Source organism: Cataglyphis hispanica, chromosome 2 (assembly GCF_021464435.1).
Source record: "Cataglyphis hispanica isolate Lineage 1 chromosome 2, ULB_Chis1_1.0, whole genome shotgun sequence".
In the NCBI taxonomy this organism is placed as follows: domain Eukaryota; kingdom Metazoa; phylum Arthropoda; class Insecta; order Hymenoptera; family Formicidae; genus Cataglyphis; species Cataglyphis hispanica.
Window position 1 is genome coordinate 2051661 of NC_065955.1, and position 19145 is coordinate 2070805.

The 19145-nt window shown below is 34.9% G+C and overlaps 1 protein-coding gene across 5 annotated transcripts in view; it reads right to left on the bottom strand.

Moving 5' to 3' along the window:
• LOC126856527 (UPF0489 protein C5orf22 homolog) overlaps positions 1–19145 on the bottom strand; it is a 569513-nt gene that overhangs the window by 13642 nt on the left and 536726 nt on the right. For 4 of the 5 annotated variants that reach the window (XM_050605139.1, XM_050605104.1, XM_050605122.1 and 1 more), the window contains 2 exons: positions 11244–11462; positions 8918–9049 (listed from right to left, as the gene is read on the bottom strand). In XM_050605139.1, coding sequence (XP_050461096.1) covers positions 8918–9049; positions 11244–11462 — 351 coding nt within the window. Of the gene's footprint in view, positions 1–1251; positions 2179–8917; positions 9050–11243; positions 11463–19145 lie in introns of those variants that run through there. The other variant, XM_050605130.1, reaches the window with a different exon arrangement.

Here is a 19145-nt window from a genome sequence, read left to right on the forward strand (position 1 = left end):
CGAAAAATGGAAAAATAGAAATAAAAATCTCTTTTAGAATTTATACTTTTAATATTTATATTTTCATTAATGCTTACGTGTTATAATATTAATAACGTATTAATATTGGCAATATTATAGCAAATTCTAATATCATGGTCTTAGTTTTATAAAAATGTAAGAATTATGATAGTTTGCACAAAATTGGCAGTCAATGCATTATTTATTCGTTGTATTGTTGATAGAATAATCACCGACAAAGAATGAACGAGTTTGGAATGATTTTACGATCTGATTCGACAAGTCCAACGATGTGGGAAAAAGGAAACGAAAAGGGAAGGGAGGGATGGTATTTGCGTGGCCGGGTAGAAGTTCGCCTGGTGGAAGCATAATGTTCCCAATTAATCGGCAAACTCGAATTAAAACTTCAAGATTGCCGACGGTCACCAAATGCGATACTCGATTTCGTAACAATGCAAAGTTCGCCTCGTTCGACGTACTCTATTCGCAAAGAGAGTTTAGAGTAGTCCCGAAGAAATTATCGACTGTTTCCCTTCACGGTGATAAGTCGTGTGCCGGTGTTTGCAGGAGAGGAGAAAGAAGGAGATTTCTGCTCCGTGATTTGTTCTCAATTCAAAAACTTCCATCAATTATCTCAGTCGTTAGAATCGGAAAGATTAAATCGAGTAAGGTGTATACATATTATACATTTTCTATTCTGCCGATCTTCTATTCTGCCGATCAAAATATATATATGTATATAAATGTTATTTTTATTATTTTAACATAAAAATTTTGTATTGTTTTTAAGACATATAAAACCTTTTTAAAACCTTTCGTTACACTCATATATATATATATATATATTGTTATATTAATAAAAAAATTAGAAAGGATCTAACAATTTAATAAAAATATTTGAAAGCAGTCTTGCAAGTAGTAAAATATTGGTTTATGAGAAACAGATTATTTTACGTACGTGTGTCATTTTCTTTAAAAATAAGAAAAAATGTGATATAAAAATAATATAACGTACAGCTATTATAATAAATTTCTCTTAATGCGAGTCTTCGAGATGTGGAAGACAAGGTGCTGCGCTGCATCGGTTTAACCCTAGCCAGCTGTGCTTAAAAAAAAAAAGAGCTAAACGATTACCTTTTAGCGGCAAATCCGCGGTCCGAGTTTGTGTGTAATTTTCCGCAGGAAATTTACCGCGGTACATCATTACCTGCCGCAGTCCCTTCGTCGGTGTCTCCTCTATCACGTGGCGCGGGGCACGAGGGGAATCGCGCGCGCCCGGCTTCTGCCTTTCTCTCCCCATTTTTTCCTCCCGCTCCCCTGCCACCCCCGCCAAGCCTCCCGCACCCTCCTCCTCCTCCTCTTCCTCCTCTCGAGAAGCGAAAGAACGTCGTTAGTTCGCGTACCGTTGCCGGTTCTTGCCATCCTCCATCCCTCTATAGACGACGCGAAAGCTAAAGGAGAAAGGGGTGGCTGACAGTGGGGGTTGGTTGCCGAGGGTCGTCGTCGACCTTCTCTCTCTCTCTCTCTCTCTTTCTCCATCCTCCCCCTCAACTCCCCCGCTCACCCCTCTCGTCCTTCCATAACGCCGTTGCTTTCTCCCTTTCTCCCTCGTCCCCTCGCTGTCGCCTCTACCCTCGCCGCTAATATATGGATGGATGGGGAAGGGGGCTGAAACGCAAGAGAGAGGGTGGGATTGTATGTTTGAGATAAACCACCCTCCCCGTCGCCGACGCGCTGCCACGTGTGCGCCGACCATTTTGCTGAAACATAATGTAACTCGGAACGATGTTAAAATATGGCGCGGCCTTGGAATTACACGCACCCCCGCGTGTATTAGAGGCGCGGACCGTTCTCTTTTTTACCTCCTCCTCTCTCCCCCCCTCTCCCGCTTTTCTTGCCTCCGCGTGTCTCCTCTTATCGAAAATGAATTCTGGCAATTTCGCTGGGCGCGATTGAATACCACCAGCGACGTGACGGCTAAAAGAACAATAAAAAAAAAAAGGGAAACGATGCGTTTCACGATTTTTTTCGCGCTCTATCCGGCAGACTTCGCCGATGTTTCCGAGAGGTGACTTTTTGTTTTACACGCGAGATTCGCGTCTCCACAATAAAGCTAGCGATGGTGTGCAAACCTTGTTCTTGTTCACTGTCGCATGTTATCCAACAAACAAACAGCTTCTGAAAAGACATATTGTATCAACAAAATTCCGGAGTATAAAAATTATTTTGAATAAAAAAAAAATCATATAAAATTGATGAAAAAATGGAAAAACGAATATGATCGATTTAATATTAAAATATTGAACCTGTATCACAGTTAAACAAGCTCTGAAAAATTTGACTGACATTTACTTCACCTAAGCTAAGTAGTTTATTAAAAATGTTAAATTTTATTTGCACACAAATCTAACTAATAAATAATAATTTAATACAACTTTAATTGTTATATTTTTTTAGCTTTGACTTTTTTTTTACTGCATCAAATATATAAAATAACACAAAGCCTCTCTTCTTCGTATATATCTTTAAAATTCAAATTATTTTTAAACTTATTCAACCAACATACACTTAGGAAATTGAGATTATTATGCTTTTTGCTTCAGGTAGCACCATCGCTGGAAAATGCCCCGCATTTACGATTGAATATTTATAACAGACCGCGTTATATTCGTCATATCGAATCCTTTAGCCAGGAAACTCGTTGCGGGGAAACTCTATTATAACGTCGTCTTTATTTATGTGTTATTAAAACTTATGGCATAACTTCCGCTTCCTTTCTTAACCCATTTGCATCATAAGCGCATATATGCGCGCATTTTGCCTGGCCACTATCACCGGAGCGCGCATATATGCGCTCATTGCACGTGCGCATTTATCAACAGAGCGTATATTATACCCATGCGTATTTGGCTCTCAGTTTGTTTATTAGAAAAAAAAAGAAAAGATACATTTTATCAATGTGATAACTGCCATGTGGCATTATGCCTTGACCATTTCAAACATTATCATGTTGTGCAAAATAATTAGATTTTATTCCTCTTAAATTATGAATCTATAATGAAGTAAAAATTCTTTATTTATGTAATATTGCTTTTGTTTTTAACATTTAAAAACATTTTCATTTAAATGCAATCAAAAAAATTTTTGGTGATAAGAACGAATTTTTCATTTTTCTGTGTGATGCAAATGGGTTAATCTATGTCCGCGAAGAGACTGTCACGACGCCACGCGTTGTTTTGCGCACATCACGAGAGAATATCTTCCGCTACAAAAATTAATTTACATATACGTATTTGCGTTATTGCAAATCGTAAAAAAATTCCTGAAAATCCTGAAAAATTTGTAAAACGATGTGCGACATTCAATCTCTTATTCCTTATTCTAAAAAATATCTATTTGTATATTTTTCTTATATTTAGCATCTAATTAAAAATAATGCATAAAGACAATGTGAATTGCAATATTTGTATTTTTACAACTGACATCTTTTATATTATAAAAAGATCTATCCTCTTTATTACATACACATTATATATGTATTTATGTATGAGTGTGTATGTATGTATATATACATAATATATATAATATATAGTTGTTTTATTATACATATTTTTAAATTTATTTAAATATAAAAAAATTTCTCACAGCATTTCACTCAATTTTTGAATAAATACGAGACATCTCAATATTTCACACGTTACTTGACTTAACCCATTGCCCTAATACAAGATAATCATATCATAGTGTGAAATTAATTAATCTTCCACTGATGTCATACACATCTTGCTTTAAATCTATATCATAACACTTCGTTTGCAAACTCACGTAGACTAGTTATTTTTCACATATGTACATTCAAAAGGTCCATCTGTCACTGATGAATTTTTACCCGAGAAACATTTCGAGCAAAATGCAATTAAAAAAGTTTACGACGCGACGCGAGAGTTTATTTTTTTATTTTTTTTTTTTTCCCCTCGCGCATCACTTTCACACCGGGACACAGCGAGAGGCACGAAGCGGTCACTCGGTTTGCGAGCTACTGACCACTCGCAGTTGCATCCGCTGCACGAGATGCATTCACACACACACATACACACACACACAGACGCATCACACATCGGACCATCTCGTCGCACACCACACCAACGAGCACGCGAAGTTTCCCCACCGACGGGGCGAACGCATTTTCGCAATTGGATGTTCGAATCCGGTCGGCCCACCTTCGACCACATGGGACGTTTGCTCTCGAAACTTGTTCTCGATCAAACGTCGTGAAAGTTATAAAATATACGATGCAATTATACAGGAATATATTCAAAGCGTTATAAAAATGTAAACCCCCCCATATCGAGATTTTTGATAGAATCGATTCATTAAAAGTTGTTCTAGCATTGATGTTAGAAAAAGATTATGTCGATTGAAGGTGTCGCTTTTGACATAAACAATGGCCTGTACACATATGATTAATTGCTGTTTTACTTTTATCATACTTGCAATCATGCTGCAACAACTTGCGATAATTTTAACTCAGTTCTTTACAAACTACTTTGTGACGTGGTCTCTACTTGTACTTTTATAACTTCATGTCACGATGCCTTTATACACGATGTTTCACGAGATGTCTCGCCCGCAATTATCCTTCTTTCATGCACGAAGCTTTCACCAATTTGTCAATTTTTTTAAAACAACTTGTGAAAATGACGGTGATAATCATAGGACAATCTACATTATTCAGACTATGCAGTGAGGCTACAGGAATATAATCGAGTCGCACATAATATAACATAAAGCTATAATGCTAAAAATGTCATAATTGAAATTATAAACTACTACACTATTTAAAGAGAGAAAAAAATAAATAATTTACTTTCCCTTCTTTCGATTAATCTTTCTCTTCTATCTTTGTATGTTCGCGATGGAAATGTACTGATAATACAGGTCGAAGCTTGCTGCCTCTCTCGCGTCGCGTTTTTTTTTTTTTCCAACCGAAACGTAGAGTAGTTCCATAACGACTAGTGGACCTCTCTCACCCTTTGCCTTGTTCTCCGAATAATTTCATCTCTCTCTCTCTCTCTCTCTCTCTTGCCCCACCTTCCGCCCCATGAATCTCTCTCGAGGCTCGAACAAAGGACCCAAATAAATACAAATAGCGCTTTCGAACAATGGCCACCGATGCAGGCCTATGGCGTTGTCTATGCGGCCCTCTTCTCTCATTCCTTCTCTCGTCTCGTTCGCCGTTCACGTTTGTACAATTGTGTCGAGAGAAACAGAGAAAGAGCGAGATTTTTCGGGGAACAAGCTATGTGCAAAACGGAGTATCCGGGCACGATGGGTCTGCGCGCTATAATTGGCTTTGCCACGGCGAATCGGCCTCGCATTATGCCGCCGCGCGCATTAGCATATTCGCTTGAAGATCTCTTTCGTTACGCGCATAATCGCATAGGTATGCCGAAGGGGCGATCGCGCTGCTACTACTTCAACTTCGCGGCAAAAGTCGAATGTCGCCGAAATTTTCTAATTGACATCCGACTGCTAAACATGAAGCAGCTCGCTTCATTTTTTTGCGACGAGTAAAAAAAAAAAATAATAATAAGAGATCTTTATAAGAGCCAAGGCGCGATTCTAGATACTTTATGTCAACTAGAAATAATGTGTCAAGTATATAAAAGAATTTAAAAAATTTCAAGCTTTTCGATATGCATTTTGGACTTTTTCTTTGACAATTTAAAACATTTTTAACAATTGCACTTATTCGTCAATTTAGACATAATTTTTAAATAATTTAATAAAAAATGTATATATTGTATATGTCGCGCGCATATGTGTATAGTTCTATTTTGTATTAATTTATTTTACAAAGAGCCTATCAAACAAATTTCATTTCCGCGCTTTTTGTTTTTTCCCGCGCAATGTTTTCTTTATTCTTTTATGCAGATTAGATACGGGTATGGGATTACAGTTCCAGGGACGGCTGCACTTTTGCCAGTCAGGGCTGGTTTTGAATAATTCCCTTAGAACCCACTGACACGGTGTCACCTGGATGAATGAAATGCGAACGACCGTGAGAGAGAAGAGAAAATTGCGAATTATAATCTGCGCGCTAAAAAACAATAATCACATTCGCGGAGCTGCAATTCAAATGACAAAAATATTAATAAAAATTTCTATTATTAATTAATTTATTCAATTATCCAATCATCCCTAGTTACAAATTTTTACAATTTGACAACTGAATTTTGCAATCTACATTAGATATTTAATCATAATGTATTGTATTATCGGTTAAAATTGCATTATATACTCTTTTGTATATATCTTTGTATTTTATTTCTCGGTTTCATGTGCTTAATATAAAGTTCTAGATCTTAACTTTCAACTCTTAATACATTTTAAGTAATAAAAAAAAATAAATAATTTTAATTTTGTTGCAGGGGCATATGTTATCTTTTTCTATGTATAGGTATTTTATTCATAACAAATTCATTTAATAATTACTGTGTACCAAGGAAATTTTCAGTGATTAAATAAATGTCCACTCTTTTATGTATCTATATTCTTCTAAAAGAATATATCCTGTGTTTCTCAATCAAATAAGCGTGATAAATTCGTATCCCCTCAAGAAACGCATTTCTTAAAGTAGCACATTTATAAAGAATTAGCGCCTTTATATACCGTATCCTTTCTTCGCAAGATCCACCATCTGAGATGATCATATATCTGCGAGAAAAAGTACAAGATACAAGAGTAAATAAGCGAAGGTGTTACATTACGTGGTGAGAGAAGAGTCCCGTTGTAAAATTTCCGAGCGGGACGGAAGGTTGCACCCGGTTTTTAATTCGAGGTCAATGGCGCTCAAGGGAGACTTAAAACTCGGGCTAACGACGGGTCTGTTGACCCCCAAGATTTTTTGCCTTGGCCGTAGGATGAAATCGGACCACCCTGTCATTAGCATACAAAAGTCTCGGCTGCGGGCCGAGCGAGGCTGAGCAGCCCGCACGGCGAGGCGGTTAACGACAATCATTACTCGGGAGGTTAGTGACTCGTAAACTCTCTCTTTCTCCTCTCTTCTTGTGGTTATCCCTTAACGTTCGCCCCTTAGTCGCGCGACCACACTTCCGCATTCGCCTTCCTCGTTTAATGTTTATTCCGGCGTTACCCTTCCCCGTCGCCGGCCAAGAACCGAAAGCTGCCTAAATGCGAAGCATCCGAAATGTTTACAAATTTTTGATGTATTTATTATATTAAAAAAGGAAAGATTTGTACAAGTAAATTACAGTTCCTGTAATTTTCTCTCTCTAAAGGTCTTTGCAATTTAAAACCTCTACGATTTAAAGTATTTGTAAAGTATTTTTGAGAGTATATACTCACAAGCAGATAAATCTATTATTCTAAGATATATAATATTATATAAAGCTACGTGTATGCATTTGGGCGCAAAATGGAACGATGCGAATTTTACTAAAGTTTTCTCCAATTTGTAGACCGCGAATTTTCCAATGACTTATGATAAAAAGTAATAAAGCAGAATAACGAAAAACAAATATTAAAAGAGAGCTTATTCAAGTTTTATTTCATTAATATTTCCTAATTAATATCTTGATATGTATGTCTATTCTTCATAAGACTATTATTATTAAAAAAATAGATAATAAAATAAGAATAAAATAAAAATAAAATATATCTCATATAAAAATAAATTAGTCACGTTCTTATTACTGTTTAGAAAATTGTAAACATATATATAAAAAATAACAATTATATGCTTCTAATGATATTCACACACCAATACATATTAAAATCGTATATTTAATAAAGATTCAGATCGAGGAGGCTGTACGGGTGCCCGCGGGTCTTCCGTTTCCGTCAATCATTTCAAACTGGCGCACGCAAAAAACACCTATTTCGAATTCGTTGTGTCGTGTCCACAATAGACGGCTCTTGCGAGCCGTCTCACCAGGAAACGTCATCGTCGTGGGAGAAGGAAGACGTTGAGGTTTTTTTGGAGGCACTCCCGCGTTTTTGTCTTCGGCAGTTGAAAGGGTTGCGCGGAAACGTCGGAGAGGAAGGCAGGGACGAGAGGGAGAGCGAGAGATGCAAAGTGAGAGAGGAGGGATCGAGACGAGACGGAAGCTGTTGAGACGTGTGGGAAACTTGCCCAAGGTATGCAAATCCGAGACTGATGGTACGAGGCACGACAACGAGAGGGGAGGGGGCACTTTCGTTGCAAAAAAAAAAAAAGAGGCGACAACCTTCGCATATCGGTATTGTATTCGCCTTCCACCAGTGGACCAGTGGCACGGATCCTATGTAAATCGCCGTCGCGCGATCAAAGACTCGCGCCACGTCCCTTCCTCGTGTCTGTCTTACGATCTTCAAATCTCCGAGAGATTCACGACGCGACGCGCTTCGAATAATACGAGCCGTCTGAAATGTCATAGTTATTACGAGGGACGAATGTGCGATCGCGCGAGAAAAACTCGAATGTTGTCTAAAGAGAGAAACAGCTGTATGCTTGTTCGACTCTTCTAAAAATAAGATTTAAGATTATATCTATACTCATATAATAGCATGCCGTTATATCCCAAATCGTTTATTATAATTCCTTTTTTTTCATACATTTTTTGTGTCAAATTACAGCAATCTTTTGTATTAAATACACATACATGTTATACATATAATATTATATATTGAAATTTTTCTATTCATTGAATAGTAAATGACAATATGTACTAGTGTAAGTTTTTATTTATAATTGTCAATCGATGTAATATGATTCCCATATGCAGATTGATATACGTTCATATATAATTATATAAAATCCGTGTTTATTGGTAAATATGAACATGCTTTTGTTTGAGAAATTATAATTTCAAGATAATGAAAATATATGAGAGATACATTCCTTTTTAAGACTTACTCTTGCTCTTCGTTTTGTTGATAAACCAATTTAACATCTACTTCCGATCCCAGTCGTTCGCGGAGTTGATCGAGAACGTCAACTTGAATTTGATCGACGTTTTCGAGAGGAGTATAATCGTCCTCGCTAGATCTGTAAGACAAGAAATATTATCAAGTTATTTATGAATATAGCTGAGAAAAATAGTTATACTTATCGACTTCTAAAAAGAAAATGTAAGATATCTACTCATATAATAGAGTACGCCGTTATTCAAAATCTCTCGCTTTGAAACAAGTTCTTTTCATACATGTTTTATCAAATTATAACTTCCTTTTGTATTAAATATAATATCCAATTTTTTTATTGAAAAAAATCTATATTAAAAAGATTAAAAACTTATATAAAAATACTGAGCAATTAATGGTCAGTGCAAAAACAAGATAAAAAAAGGGAAAAAACAGAAAATAATTATAGAGTCAGTAGTTAAAAAAATTGCATTTTCATTTATTCTCGTTTTTATTTATTTATTTTTTTTTTTTTTCATGATCATCAATTTTTCTATTTTCATCAGTTTTACTTTTCTAGCGATTCAATGTTTCTTCTATTTTTCATTTCGCCCTCGTCAATTTTTGTCTCTGATCACTTAATCGCCGTTTGGCAAACTACGAGAGAAACTGTAAACTGTCCAGAGGCGATATCCGGCGGCGTTACCCCCGGAAACTAATGTGCTGAAATGAGGGTTGGGGACAGCAAGGGGTGGCAATACGTCGAATGGGGTAGAATCGATTTTTTTTTTAGTCTCTGCCGGAAGTTTGAGCAGAATCTCCGTGCATTTATCACGAGATGGCGCCAAGTTACCACTTACAAAATTATTTCAAAGTTTGTTGCTTCTTTTATGTACATATATCAAATTAATTATATATATTAAAATAAAAATGTACATATTTTTAGAAAAAAATTAAGGTATGACTATCTTTAGCGTTTATTTTATTATACATGAGCAAGATATCTTCGTTAAATAAAATTCTTCAAAAGCTGTTCAATAAACTTAGTATAAAATATTTATGTAAATTTGGCCATTAAATTATCTAAACTATATTTTCACATAATCAATCTTTACATAATTTTTGTCGCATGACAAGGTAGCTTTCATCATCCGTTAATATATATATTATTACATAGTTAATGCATTTATATGTACTGTATCGATATAAATCGCAATTTTCCACTATCATATTTTTAAAATAATATTTGGACATATCAGCAGGAGTCTCCATAAACATCAAGGAAAATATTGTATATTGTATATTCTACAAATAAAAGAGAATTCGCGTTCTAGGGGTTCTATTTACAACAAATATATAGGGGGTTTTATTTACAACAAATTATACGCTATTATATTTACTCAATTATTTTGTAATTTCAAGAGAAATATCGTCGTGCGCTATTCGCTTTATTATTTAGCAAATGACAAAACAAAGCTGAGAGAGAGAGAGAGAGAGAGAGAAAGAAACATACATCTATCAATTATTTCGGGAAATCGGAAGCAGGGACATCTAGCTATGATACGCGAAAGTTGGATGGTTGATGTTGTGCACCCCTATGTGAAACCCATCTGGAGGGTGGGGCTTAACAATATACCTACGATCCTAAACCCACCCCTCGGACAGCCCCGCTGTGTCGCTTCTGTAAGCCGCCCTTCTTCTCTATTTCGTGCCCTCCCAGCATCTTCTTCCGCGCCATCTGCGATATTGCGGATCTCGGTTTCGCGCGTGTAAAAGCGAGACAATATAATTGCAGCCCTTGTGAAACCGTACATTAAAATCAATTTGTGCGAGCCGAGCATTTGATCGTCAGTATGTGCACGAAGAGCGTCACCTACTGCGATTGTCAACTTGAACCTTCCACTCTTTTAAAGATACTTCATAAGCCTCTTATCATAATTCTTGCACGCGGATTATATCTAACTTGTAGCATTAATATTATATCATATTTTCACACCGTGCAAAATGTGCGTAATCTCTGAGACATTGACACAATTTTATTAATTATAATAAAATTTCATATAAATAAAAAATTAAAAATATAACACTCAAGCAATATAAAAAGTTTATTTCACATTTATAAAGATATTTAATTTCGATCAGTGACATAATCACGCCATTATAAATTAATTTATAGTTAATCAATAAAGGAATAAAGATTTTTTAAAGAATATATACTATTTTTTGTGTTGTATTCTTTGGTACATCATATATGTACTGTTTCATTGGAGAAAAATAAATATAACTTATTTAACTAATATATTTAAAGTTTGTTGAAGCTTTTTGATAAAGTGACTTACCTGGCTATGGTGACAATTGTTGGAGGTGTGGGAAGAGCTGTCAAAAATTGTCTGAATATTCCATTAATCAAGCGATCGAGATCGTTTGGTTCTGTCACGTGCTCGGGTAGAATTGTATCATCTATAGTGCAACCTGCATTGTACACTAGCATCCAATCGATCTCCGAGTCCCTATAGGCGCTCGTTATTTCTTGAAAAAGATGATCCACAGCTTCGTATCTGAAATTGCAATGCATTTACATGATTCGTGAGGATAAATTGTAGTCGCAATCGAATCTTACAAATAGAAAAAAACGCGATATGGAAATCCTTCTTTAAAAGAATTTTATTATATAAATATATGTAATATATAAAAAAAGCGTATTACAAATATATATCATATAAAAATTTATTTATAAAAATATGTAATATTTCGTGCATACTTTGTTTGTTCTACATTCCTGCCGTTATACATAGATAATTAAATTTTTCTTAATCTATGTAATTAATATTTTTATTAAATATTAATTGTATAATCATGCGAAAGTAATTAAGTAACTAAAATCAACCAAGTAGACTTAATATTGTTAAATATTAAGCACCTACAAAAAAGAGAAGGAACTTTTTCAATGATAAGAACGTTACGTCTGTGAAAAAAAAAGCGATTACACAGATAATTTATAAACTTCATCATAAACGCGCTTAAGGAAGGGCTAAGATAGACGGAGGACAAAGGTGAACGATGGAAAGTTTATAATGCTCCAACGATAGCACGTGGCTGCAAAAGTTGAGGTATTTCCTGAAGGCACGCGACGAAAGTTAACACGGCCACAAGAACGGTTCCGGGTGCCCGTAATTTGTACTTCTCCGTTCCTCTCCACGAGCTCTTTATCTCCCTCCCTCCCTCCCTCTCACCCTCCCTCCCTCCGCGACTCCCTTATATCGCCCTCTGCTTTTACTCTTATCTGATCACAAGTTTTCCTCGTTTTCTGCAGCTGCAATTCCTGGCGCGGCACGATCGAACGATACCTCCGTTGACAAGCAAGGGCCGATCATCTGTTTTTTATTTAGATTACCGATAATGATATCATTGGGGATGACGATGCGGGAATCGCGATGGCGAGCTCGCCATAAACCTGTTTCGTGGGACAGTTTGATCGTACTACAAAGTAGACCTTAATATTTATCATTAATATTTCGTGGATATACCGGGAATCATATATCGCAATGGATTAAGCTATAAAAAAGCTAGTTGGAACGAAACTTCGTTCTTCATTTAATTTTAGGACTTTAGGAGTTCAATATTCAAATAATACTAAAAATTCAAAAACAAATATATATATATATATATATATATATATATATATATATATAAAATAGAATTTATTAAAAATTTTTTTTAATGGACATTTACTATAAATGAGGAGAAATGAAGGAGAAATTTTAATCGATATTAGATGACGAAATTAGCAGATAATTTCGCAAATAGGGTCACGTTTATCAGATGCAGACTTTGATAAGAGCAGATTAAGGATGTTCTTTACAAGGTACTATATAAAACGCTCCGCCACCGACATAAATTAGTCGATGCGTGCACCAGAAGGCGAGGGGACATCTCCGGTATTAATAACGGAAACGCACGCAGGTCCTCCACGCCGTATCATTTCACCACTGATGCACAGCCGAGCGCATAATTTTCGAATTAAGTTAAGCGGCCTCCGGTTAGGTGATCACGGTAACTGAACGTCCGTTCATAATGGGCGTAATTGCTAAGAGAGAAGATGTTCTTGCCTTTTTAGTTCCTCTTTATACGAAGCAGTAGAACCAGGTGCGTGGCTAGCAAGCGGCGCGTCTCAGTCGCTAACGCGTCAACTGTTTATAAGAGGAGGCCATAGTCGGCCTTTCTCGCCCACTTTTTCCTCGCTGAATATTAATTATTCCCCTGATCGCACCTGCCCTAGCCGCATCCAAGTCAGGCACACACGTGAGCCCGCTTCTTTGTCTATCTATCTATCACAGCTCGTGATTCCCACCGCAGATTATCCTGACAGTTGGATAATAATGTTGGTAACGATCGATCTCGAAAAAGCACGGATGGTCTTGCGTCTTTGCGCGGGTAATTACATGCGAATAACAAGTTACAAATGATATACTTGCAGAAAAGCAATCGTGGCGCCATAAAATTATTTATAATTAGCACAGTTTGTTTAAAGCAAACATGGTTAGAAATATAGATATCATATGAAAAATAATTTAAATATCATTATCGTCATTATATCACCATATTTATATAAGGCAATATGTATTTTTATAATATTAAAATTAATGTATCATACATATTTATGTTAATATAATAATCCAAAAAAGAGGAGCCCCTTTCCCTCCCGTACACACACAAAAAAAGCTAATTTTATGAATATCTTATTATATTTTCAAATATTTGAGAATATTGAGAGTTTTTATTTGACAGAACAAATACTTTCAATATTTAGAATCACACACACACAAAGATAAAATTTCGATAAATGATACGCAGTAGCGTCTGTCTGACATAATGACATAAACAAACTGACAGTAAACAAAAAAACGAAAGATACACTTAGCGAGACGCTACCGCGACTCTTGGTATAATATGAAAATCTTGCTCATTATTATGAAATATATAAAGTAAATAATATATGGAGGGAATATATATTATTAATCATACTTTTGTGTTACACAAATATTGTTTTAGCAACTAAAATGTTTCATTAAAACCTTGAAAAGTATGATCGATGATATTTAAGTATCGTTGATAGATATAATTACAGATGAGTTATTACACTCATCACAGGAATACATTATAAAGACGCATGTTTCGTAAACATTCAATCTCGAGAAGCGATTTTTCAGATCACATCGTTAGTGCGACTCATTAAGAATCTCGAGGTTTGAGAGAAATTACAAGGTTCACATATAGCCCTATGATTCCCTTCACGTAATTCAAATTTAATGTCCGTAATTTAAGACGCTCGAAAGTTGCAGGTAATCGCAAAATTTCGATTTTAAAATTCCAGGTGTATTACATCAGAAAACTAGCAACATCGTAATACATTAATTATAAAATCTATATATATATATATATATATATATATATATATATATATATATATATATATGTATGTATGTATGTATGTATGTATGTATGTATGTATGTATGTATGTATGTGTATATATATCTATTGCTAGTTTTAGATAATATTTTTATGCAACAGTTATCATATTTGTAAATATAAATTTGCGTTTAATTTTATGAAGCTTTTTATATACATTCATACGAACAACAAATTTTTAATAATTATTTCTTATTATCAAATTTTGAAAAAAATTTAATTAGAGATATTTTATATAAGAATTTATACAAAAAAATCTTTAAGGTAATCAATAAATAATTTACTTTTTCATTAAAATAATCTCAATTAAATTTTATTTTAATAGAAATTTATTTTGATTTTTTTTTATCAAAACATTTAATATATTAAAACTAAAAAATTGCGACAAATAATATTAACAATAATAATAACCATAATATTTTAAGAAAATATCAACATTAAAAGTTACAAAAATTTTTGAATCATTAAAATATTTTTCAATATTATGCATAGTTCGTGGTTCATCGTAAAACATCAGGTTTTTGTGTTATTATTATATATTTTTTTTAAGATCTTGCTGAGAATAAAAAAATCGAATGTGATAGATGATTTGTTACATGTAGGAAATATTTTCTCTTTCGTCTTTTATTACTGACGATTCTTTCTAGACGAAACAATCAAGCGGTAGGATATTATTTGCATGTTGTCACGGCTACAATTATATACGGCTGCAAAAACGATCGCGAAAACTCTTTGTGGACTCTTTTTTTTTATATCTATTTTAGGAAGCAGATGTCACGAAAGACTAGCGCCAACACATCCGCCTCTATCTCTACAATTCATATTTTTCGACATGTGACCGACCAGTTTTGTTATTTTCCATTACGCCTCTTTTTTTTTACACAACCTACGTTCTCGTACAATGAAAGCAAAAGGAATACGAGCAAGAAAAGGAGAGAGAAAGGGAGAGAGAAAATGAAGAAGAGAGACAAGAATAACGAGGAAGAGGAAGTGAGATACTACTGGTCCACACTGTCCCGACGAATGAGTTAACGGACAATGGCGGTCCACGTTGAAAAAATAAAGGAAAGAGGGACGTCGAACGAAGGGAAGGGGCCCTCATTACGAAGGGCGCCCCCGGTGTGTTTGTCGATAAGGGGGCCTATATGCAAATGGCCGTCCGTCACCGGGCGCGGCGGGAAGAAAAAGTTTCCCTCTCTCGCCTGCTGCCTCTCACCCTGTCTCTTTCTCTCTCTTTATCTCTATCTGTCCCGATACTACTTTTCTCGGTGCAGGAATAATGCCTTCCGACAGTACGCTGAAGCAGGAAGGGGGTAGGGAGGGTATAATGTATCGTAATCAGATGATCAATTATTAAGAGCGCGGCAAAAAAACAACGAGGGTTGACGTACGAGCGACAGGACAGGAACGTATCCGGATGCAAGGGGCCTTCATCCTTTTCTGCTTCTGCAATCCATCTCGGGATCTCCCTGAGGCGACTGATACTCGATACGCGTTTTAAGTTTTCATATTAAAATACACTGCGAGAGTTTCACATATCGTCTTATCGCGAGAAGCGCATCGTCACAGCTTAATACGCGCATACGTAATTAAGTATGCTTTTAATATCTGTTCTAATCGGCCATCGAATTTACATATCCCTTAAATGACAAATATAGAATAAAAATAAAAGATATATAGAATAAAATTAATTCATCAAAATCGTAATATCCCTAAAATTCATCCTTCCTAATAAACGTAATCACTTTCTTCGAGTTCGACCTTTCCTCTAACCTGATGTAACCGAACTTGTTTTACAGGAATGTTTGCCGAGCGTTAAGAAAATACATCGATATCGAGTTACCGATCTATAATGGATATAGACCCAGCTGCGTTCACGCGTGTCATCGAAGGCAAACGTTCATTATGCGTGACTCAAAAAATTTCCGTTATCAATATTACCATATGCTCTGAGATGATAATGAAGTGAAAACTGCTTGCAGTTGCGTATTATATGTCAGTAACCTATATCATTTTTCTTTGACCAGAAATATGTAAATAATATTCCGATTATATTGCGAATTATGGATATCATATCCAATAAATAATAAATCAATATTTTAGTAAGTTTATCAATGTAATTGATCTATATTTAGAATAACATATTATATATAAACAACTCTCAATAAGTATATATGATAAACCTAGTTTAAAAATAATAATAATTTAAATTCAATTAAAGATAATTACATAGGCATTAGGACAATTTGATTATTATTTATTTAATTAAGTTAATTTAACAAAAATATGTGAATATTTTGTGTAATTATTGTATTGAAACAATATTAAATGTGAATGAATTAGGCAAAATGTATTTGTATGTTACACATTATTTTAATTTCGATATAGTATTTCATATATAATATAATATAAAATATATAATAGAAAAAAAAAAATAATTTTACAGTTGAAAAAATAGAACATATAATATATAAGAAAATAATAGTAATATAGTTTCAAATTGTTCTTGAAAAAATTCAAACCTAAAGTTATACAAACTGGTAGTGTGCAATTAACAGTATCTATTATTGATACTGAAAGCTCTCATCGCGCTCGGTGTCATGCGGATACCTGTCATGTGACACGTGCCATTCGGAACACGATAATTTGGCGCATACTCGCAGGTAGAATGGGATGTGCTTGGGGCCGTAGCAGGTACACGTCTACATCGAGAAGCGATCCTAAGGGGCCGCCCTATACCACCAATCAATAGATATTCATCCCCATCGAACAGTTCAGATGTATTGTCGATACTGAATGCATTCAACTGCACTGTGGGACAGGCAGGTTGCACTGTTGCCACCAATGTAGCGCGGCAGAAGTTGAAAAGACCATTGACATTGTGTCAAGCACAGGTCAATCTTTTTTACTACCATTTGTCTTGCACGGAATTCATTCGAAATGATGCATTAATTTCGACGGAAAAAGAAAGAGAGAAATATATTATTTAATAGACTATACGTTAAAATAAAAAAAAAGATCTCTTTATATTACTAAAAAAATTAAGGAAACTAATTGAACAATATTTTGCATGATTGCTGATAAATTTTTTACAATATAAAATGCGCGATTTACCCGCAAAATATTATTAAATCATCTGTTGTATTATAAATAAAAAGAGATAAAAATTGTAAAAAAAAAAATTGCACAAATATTTATGATTCACAATATTAATGACGCGTTTGTGTGTATGTGATTCTACTATTTATTTTTTCTTTAGGAATCATAATTTAATTAAGATAAATATTTTATTTATTTAATTTAGATAAATACATACAAATATCTATTCGATGTAAACATTTAACAGTTAAATAACGGTTTCCATCGAAAGATCGTATGCAAGATCTTTAAAGGGTTGCGCCATATAGAAGCTTAATTCCTTCGTGAATTATTGACTCGTTTGTGCGAACGTCCGGGTTTTGTAACGGTATTCCACCAGCCGAACCCCTTCTCCGCAGAGACTTCTAATTAATTAACGGTCGAATTCGCGTACAATTGCGAATGCGTGCGAAGCAAAAGTCGACGGTATTGTAACACGCTGGGGCAGCACGACAGTAGAGAGAGGAGAAAGGGAATAAGACGATGGGGGTCGGTTTCAGCGCGCGGCGCGTCAAGCTGCGCAAAAATTTGCATACGCGTTCCGGACTTAATTAGGTTATGCGTCGAGAAACCGGGTCTAAGTTCACACACTTCATTAGAAATTCCGGTAGTCCGTTTTGTTCCTGATGTATCCTATTCTATCCGCCGCTTTACTTCCCAGACGCCGCCCCTCTCTCCGTACGTTTCCCTCGTCGTCATATATTTTTCTTCCTTACCTGTTTTATATTTTTATTTAACTTTGCAATTTTCTAAATCGGTTAAAAATAATTATTATTCTTTGCGCAATAGATCTATTAATCACAAAAACAAATATTTAACATTTGCGCAATTAGTTATTATGATTATAATAATCATTGTATGAGACTTGCTGATATTGTTAAAAAAAAAAAGACTATCGGAAAGAGAAGAGAAAATTAAGATCGCTAGTAGAAAAAAAATAATTACGTAAAAAATTCTTTAATTGCTCTGAATCTTAAATCATATTTTGTCATCGTTGCAAAGAGACCAAACGCAATTGTTGATCGTATCTAAATATTCGTGAAGATCACAAGCTGAAAAAGAAAAAAAAAAAAAAAACATGATACGTCGGATGAAAGATCGGCGAGACATATTTCAGTTACCATTACAGATTTACATGAAAACAGCCCCTTCTAATTATAAAGCTTGCGCATTACTCTGGGTAAGGGGAGCGATGTTGCTCTCAGGAAGGTAAAATGATCAAGTTAGCCTCACTCTATACGGGGCCTTATGCAAATTAAACCCTGCTACTGTATCAGCATCAGCTGTCTTAAAAGAAACTTGCGACGTCGGCTGGAACAGGAAACGGAAGTCTCACGCTGTCTGATTAATTCATTTTCATTAATAGAGATATTTATTACACCCATCCATGTCTTTTTTAACACTGTTGGAGTTATGAATGAGCGTTTCGCAATTATCTATCTTACTTTACAGCATACAATAAATATATGATATTCTTATTAATAATCTAATGTATATTTTTCTCTCTTTCTTAGTCTTTGTATCCAAATTAAAGTTTTCCTCCATCAAGAGAAAAAAAACTTCTCATATTCTAAAATAATTATTCAATAAAAATTATTGACAAAAATTAAAATCTTTCCATAACTTTTTTCTT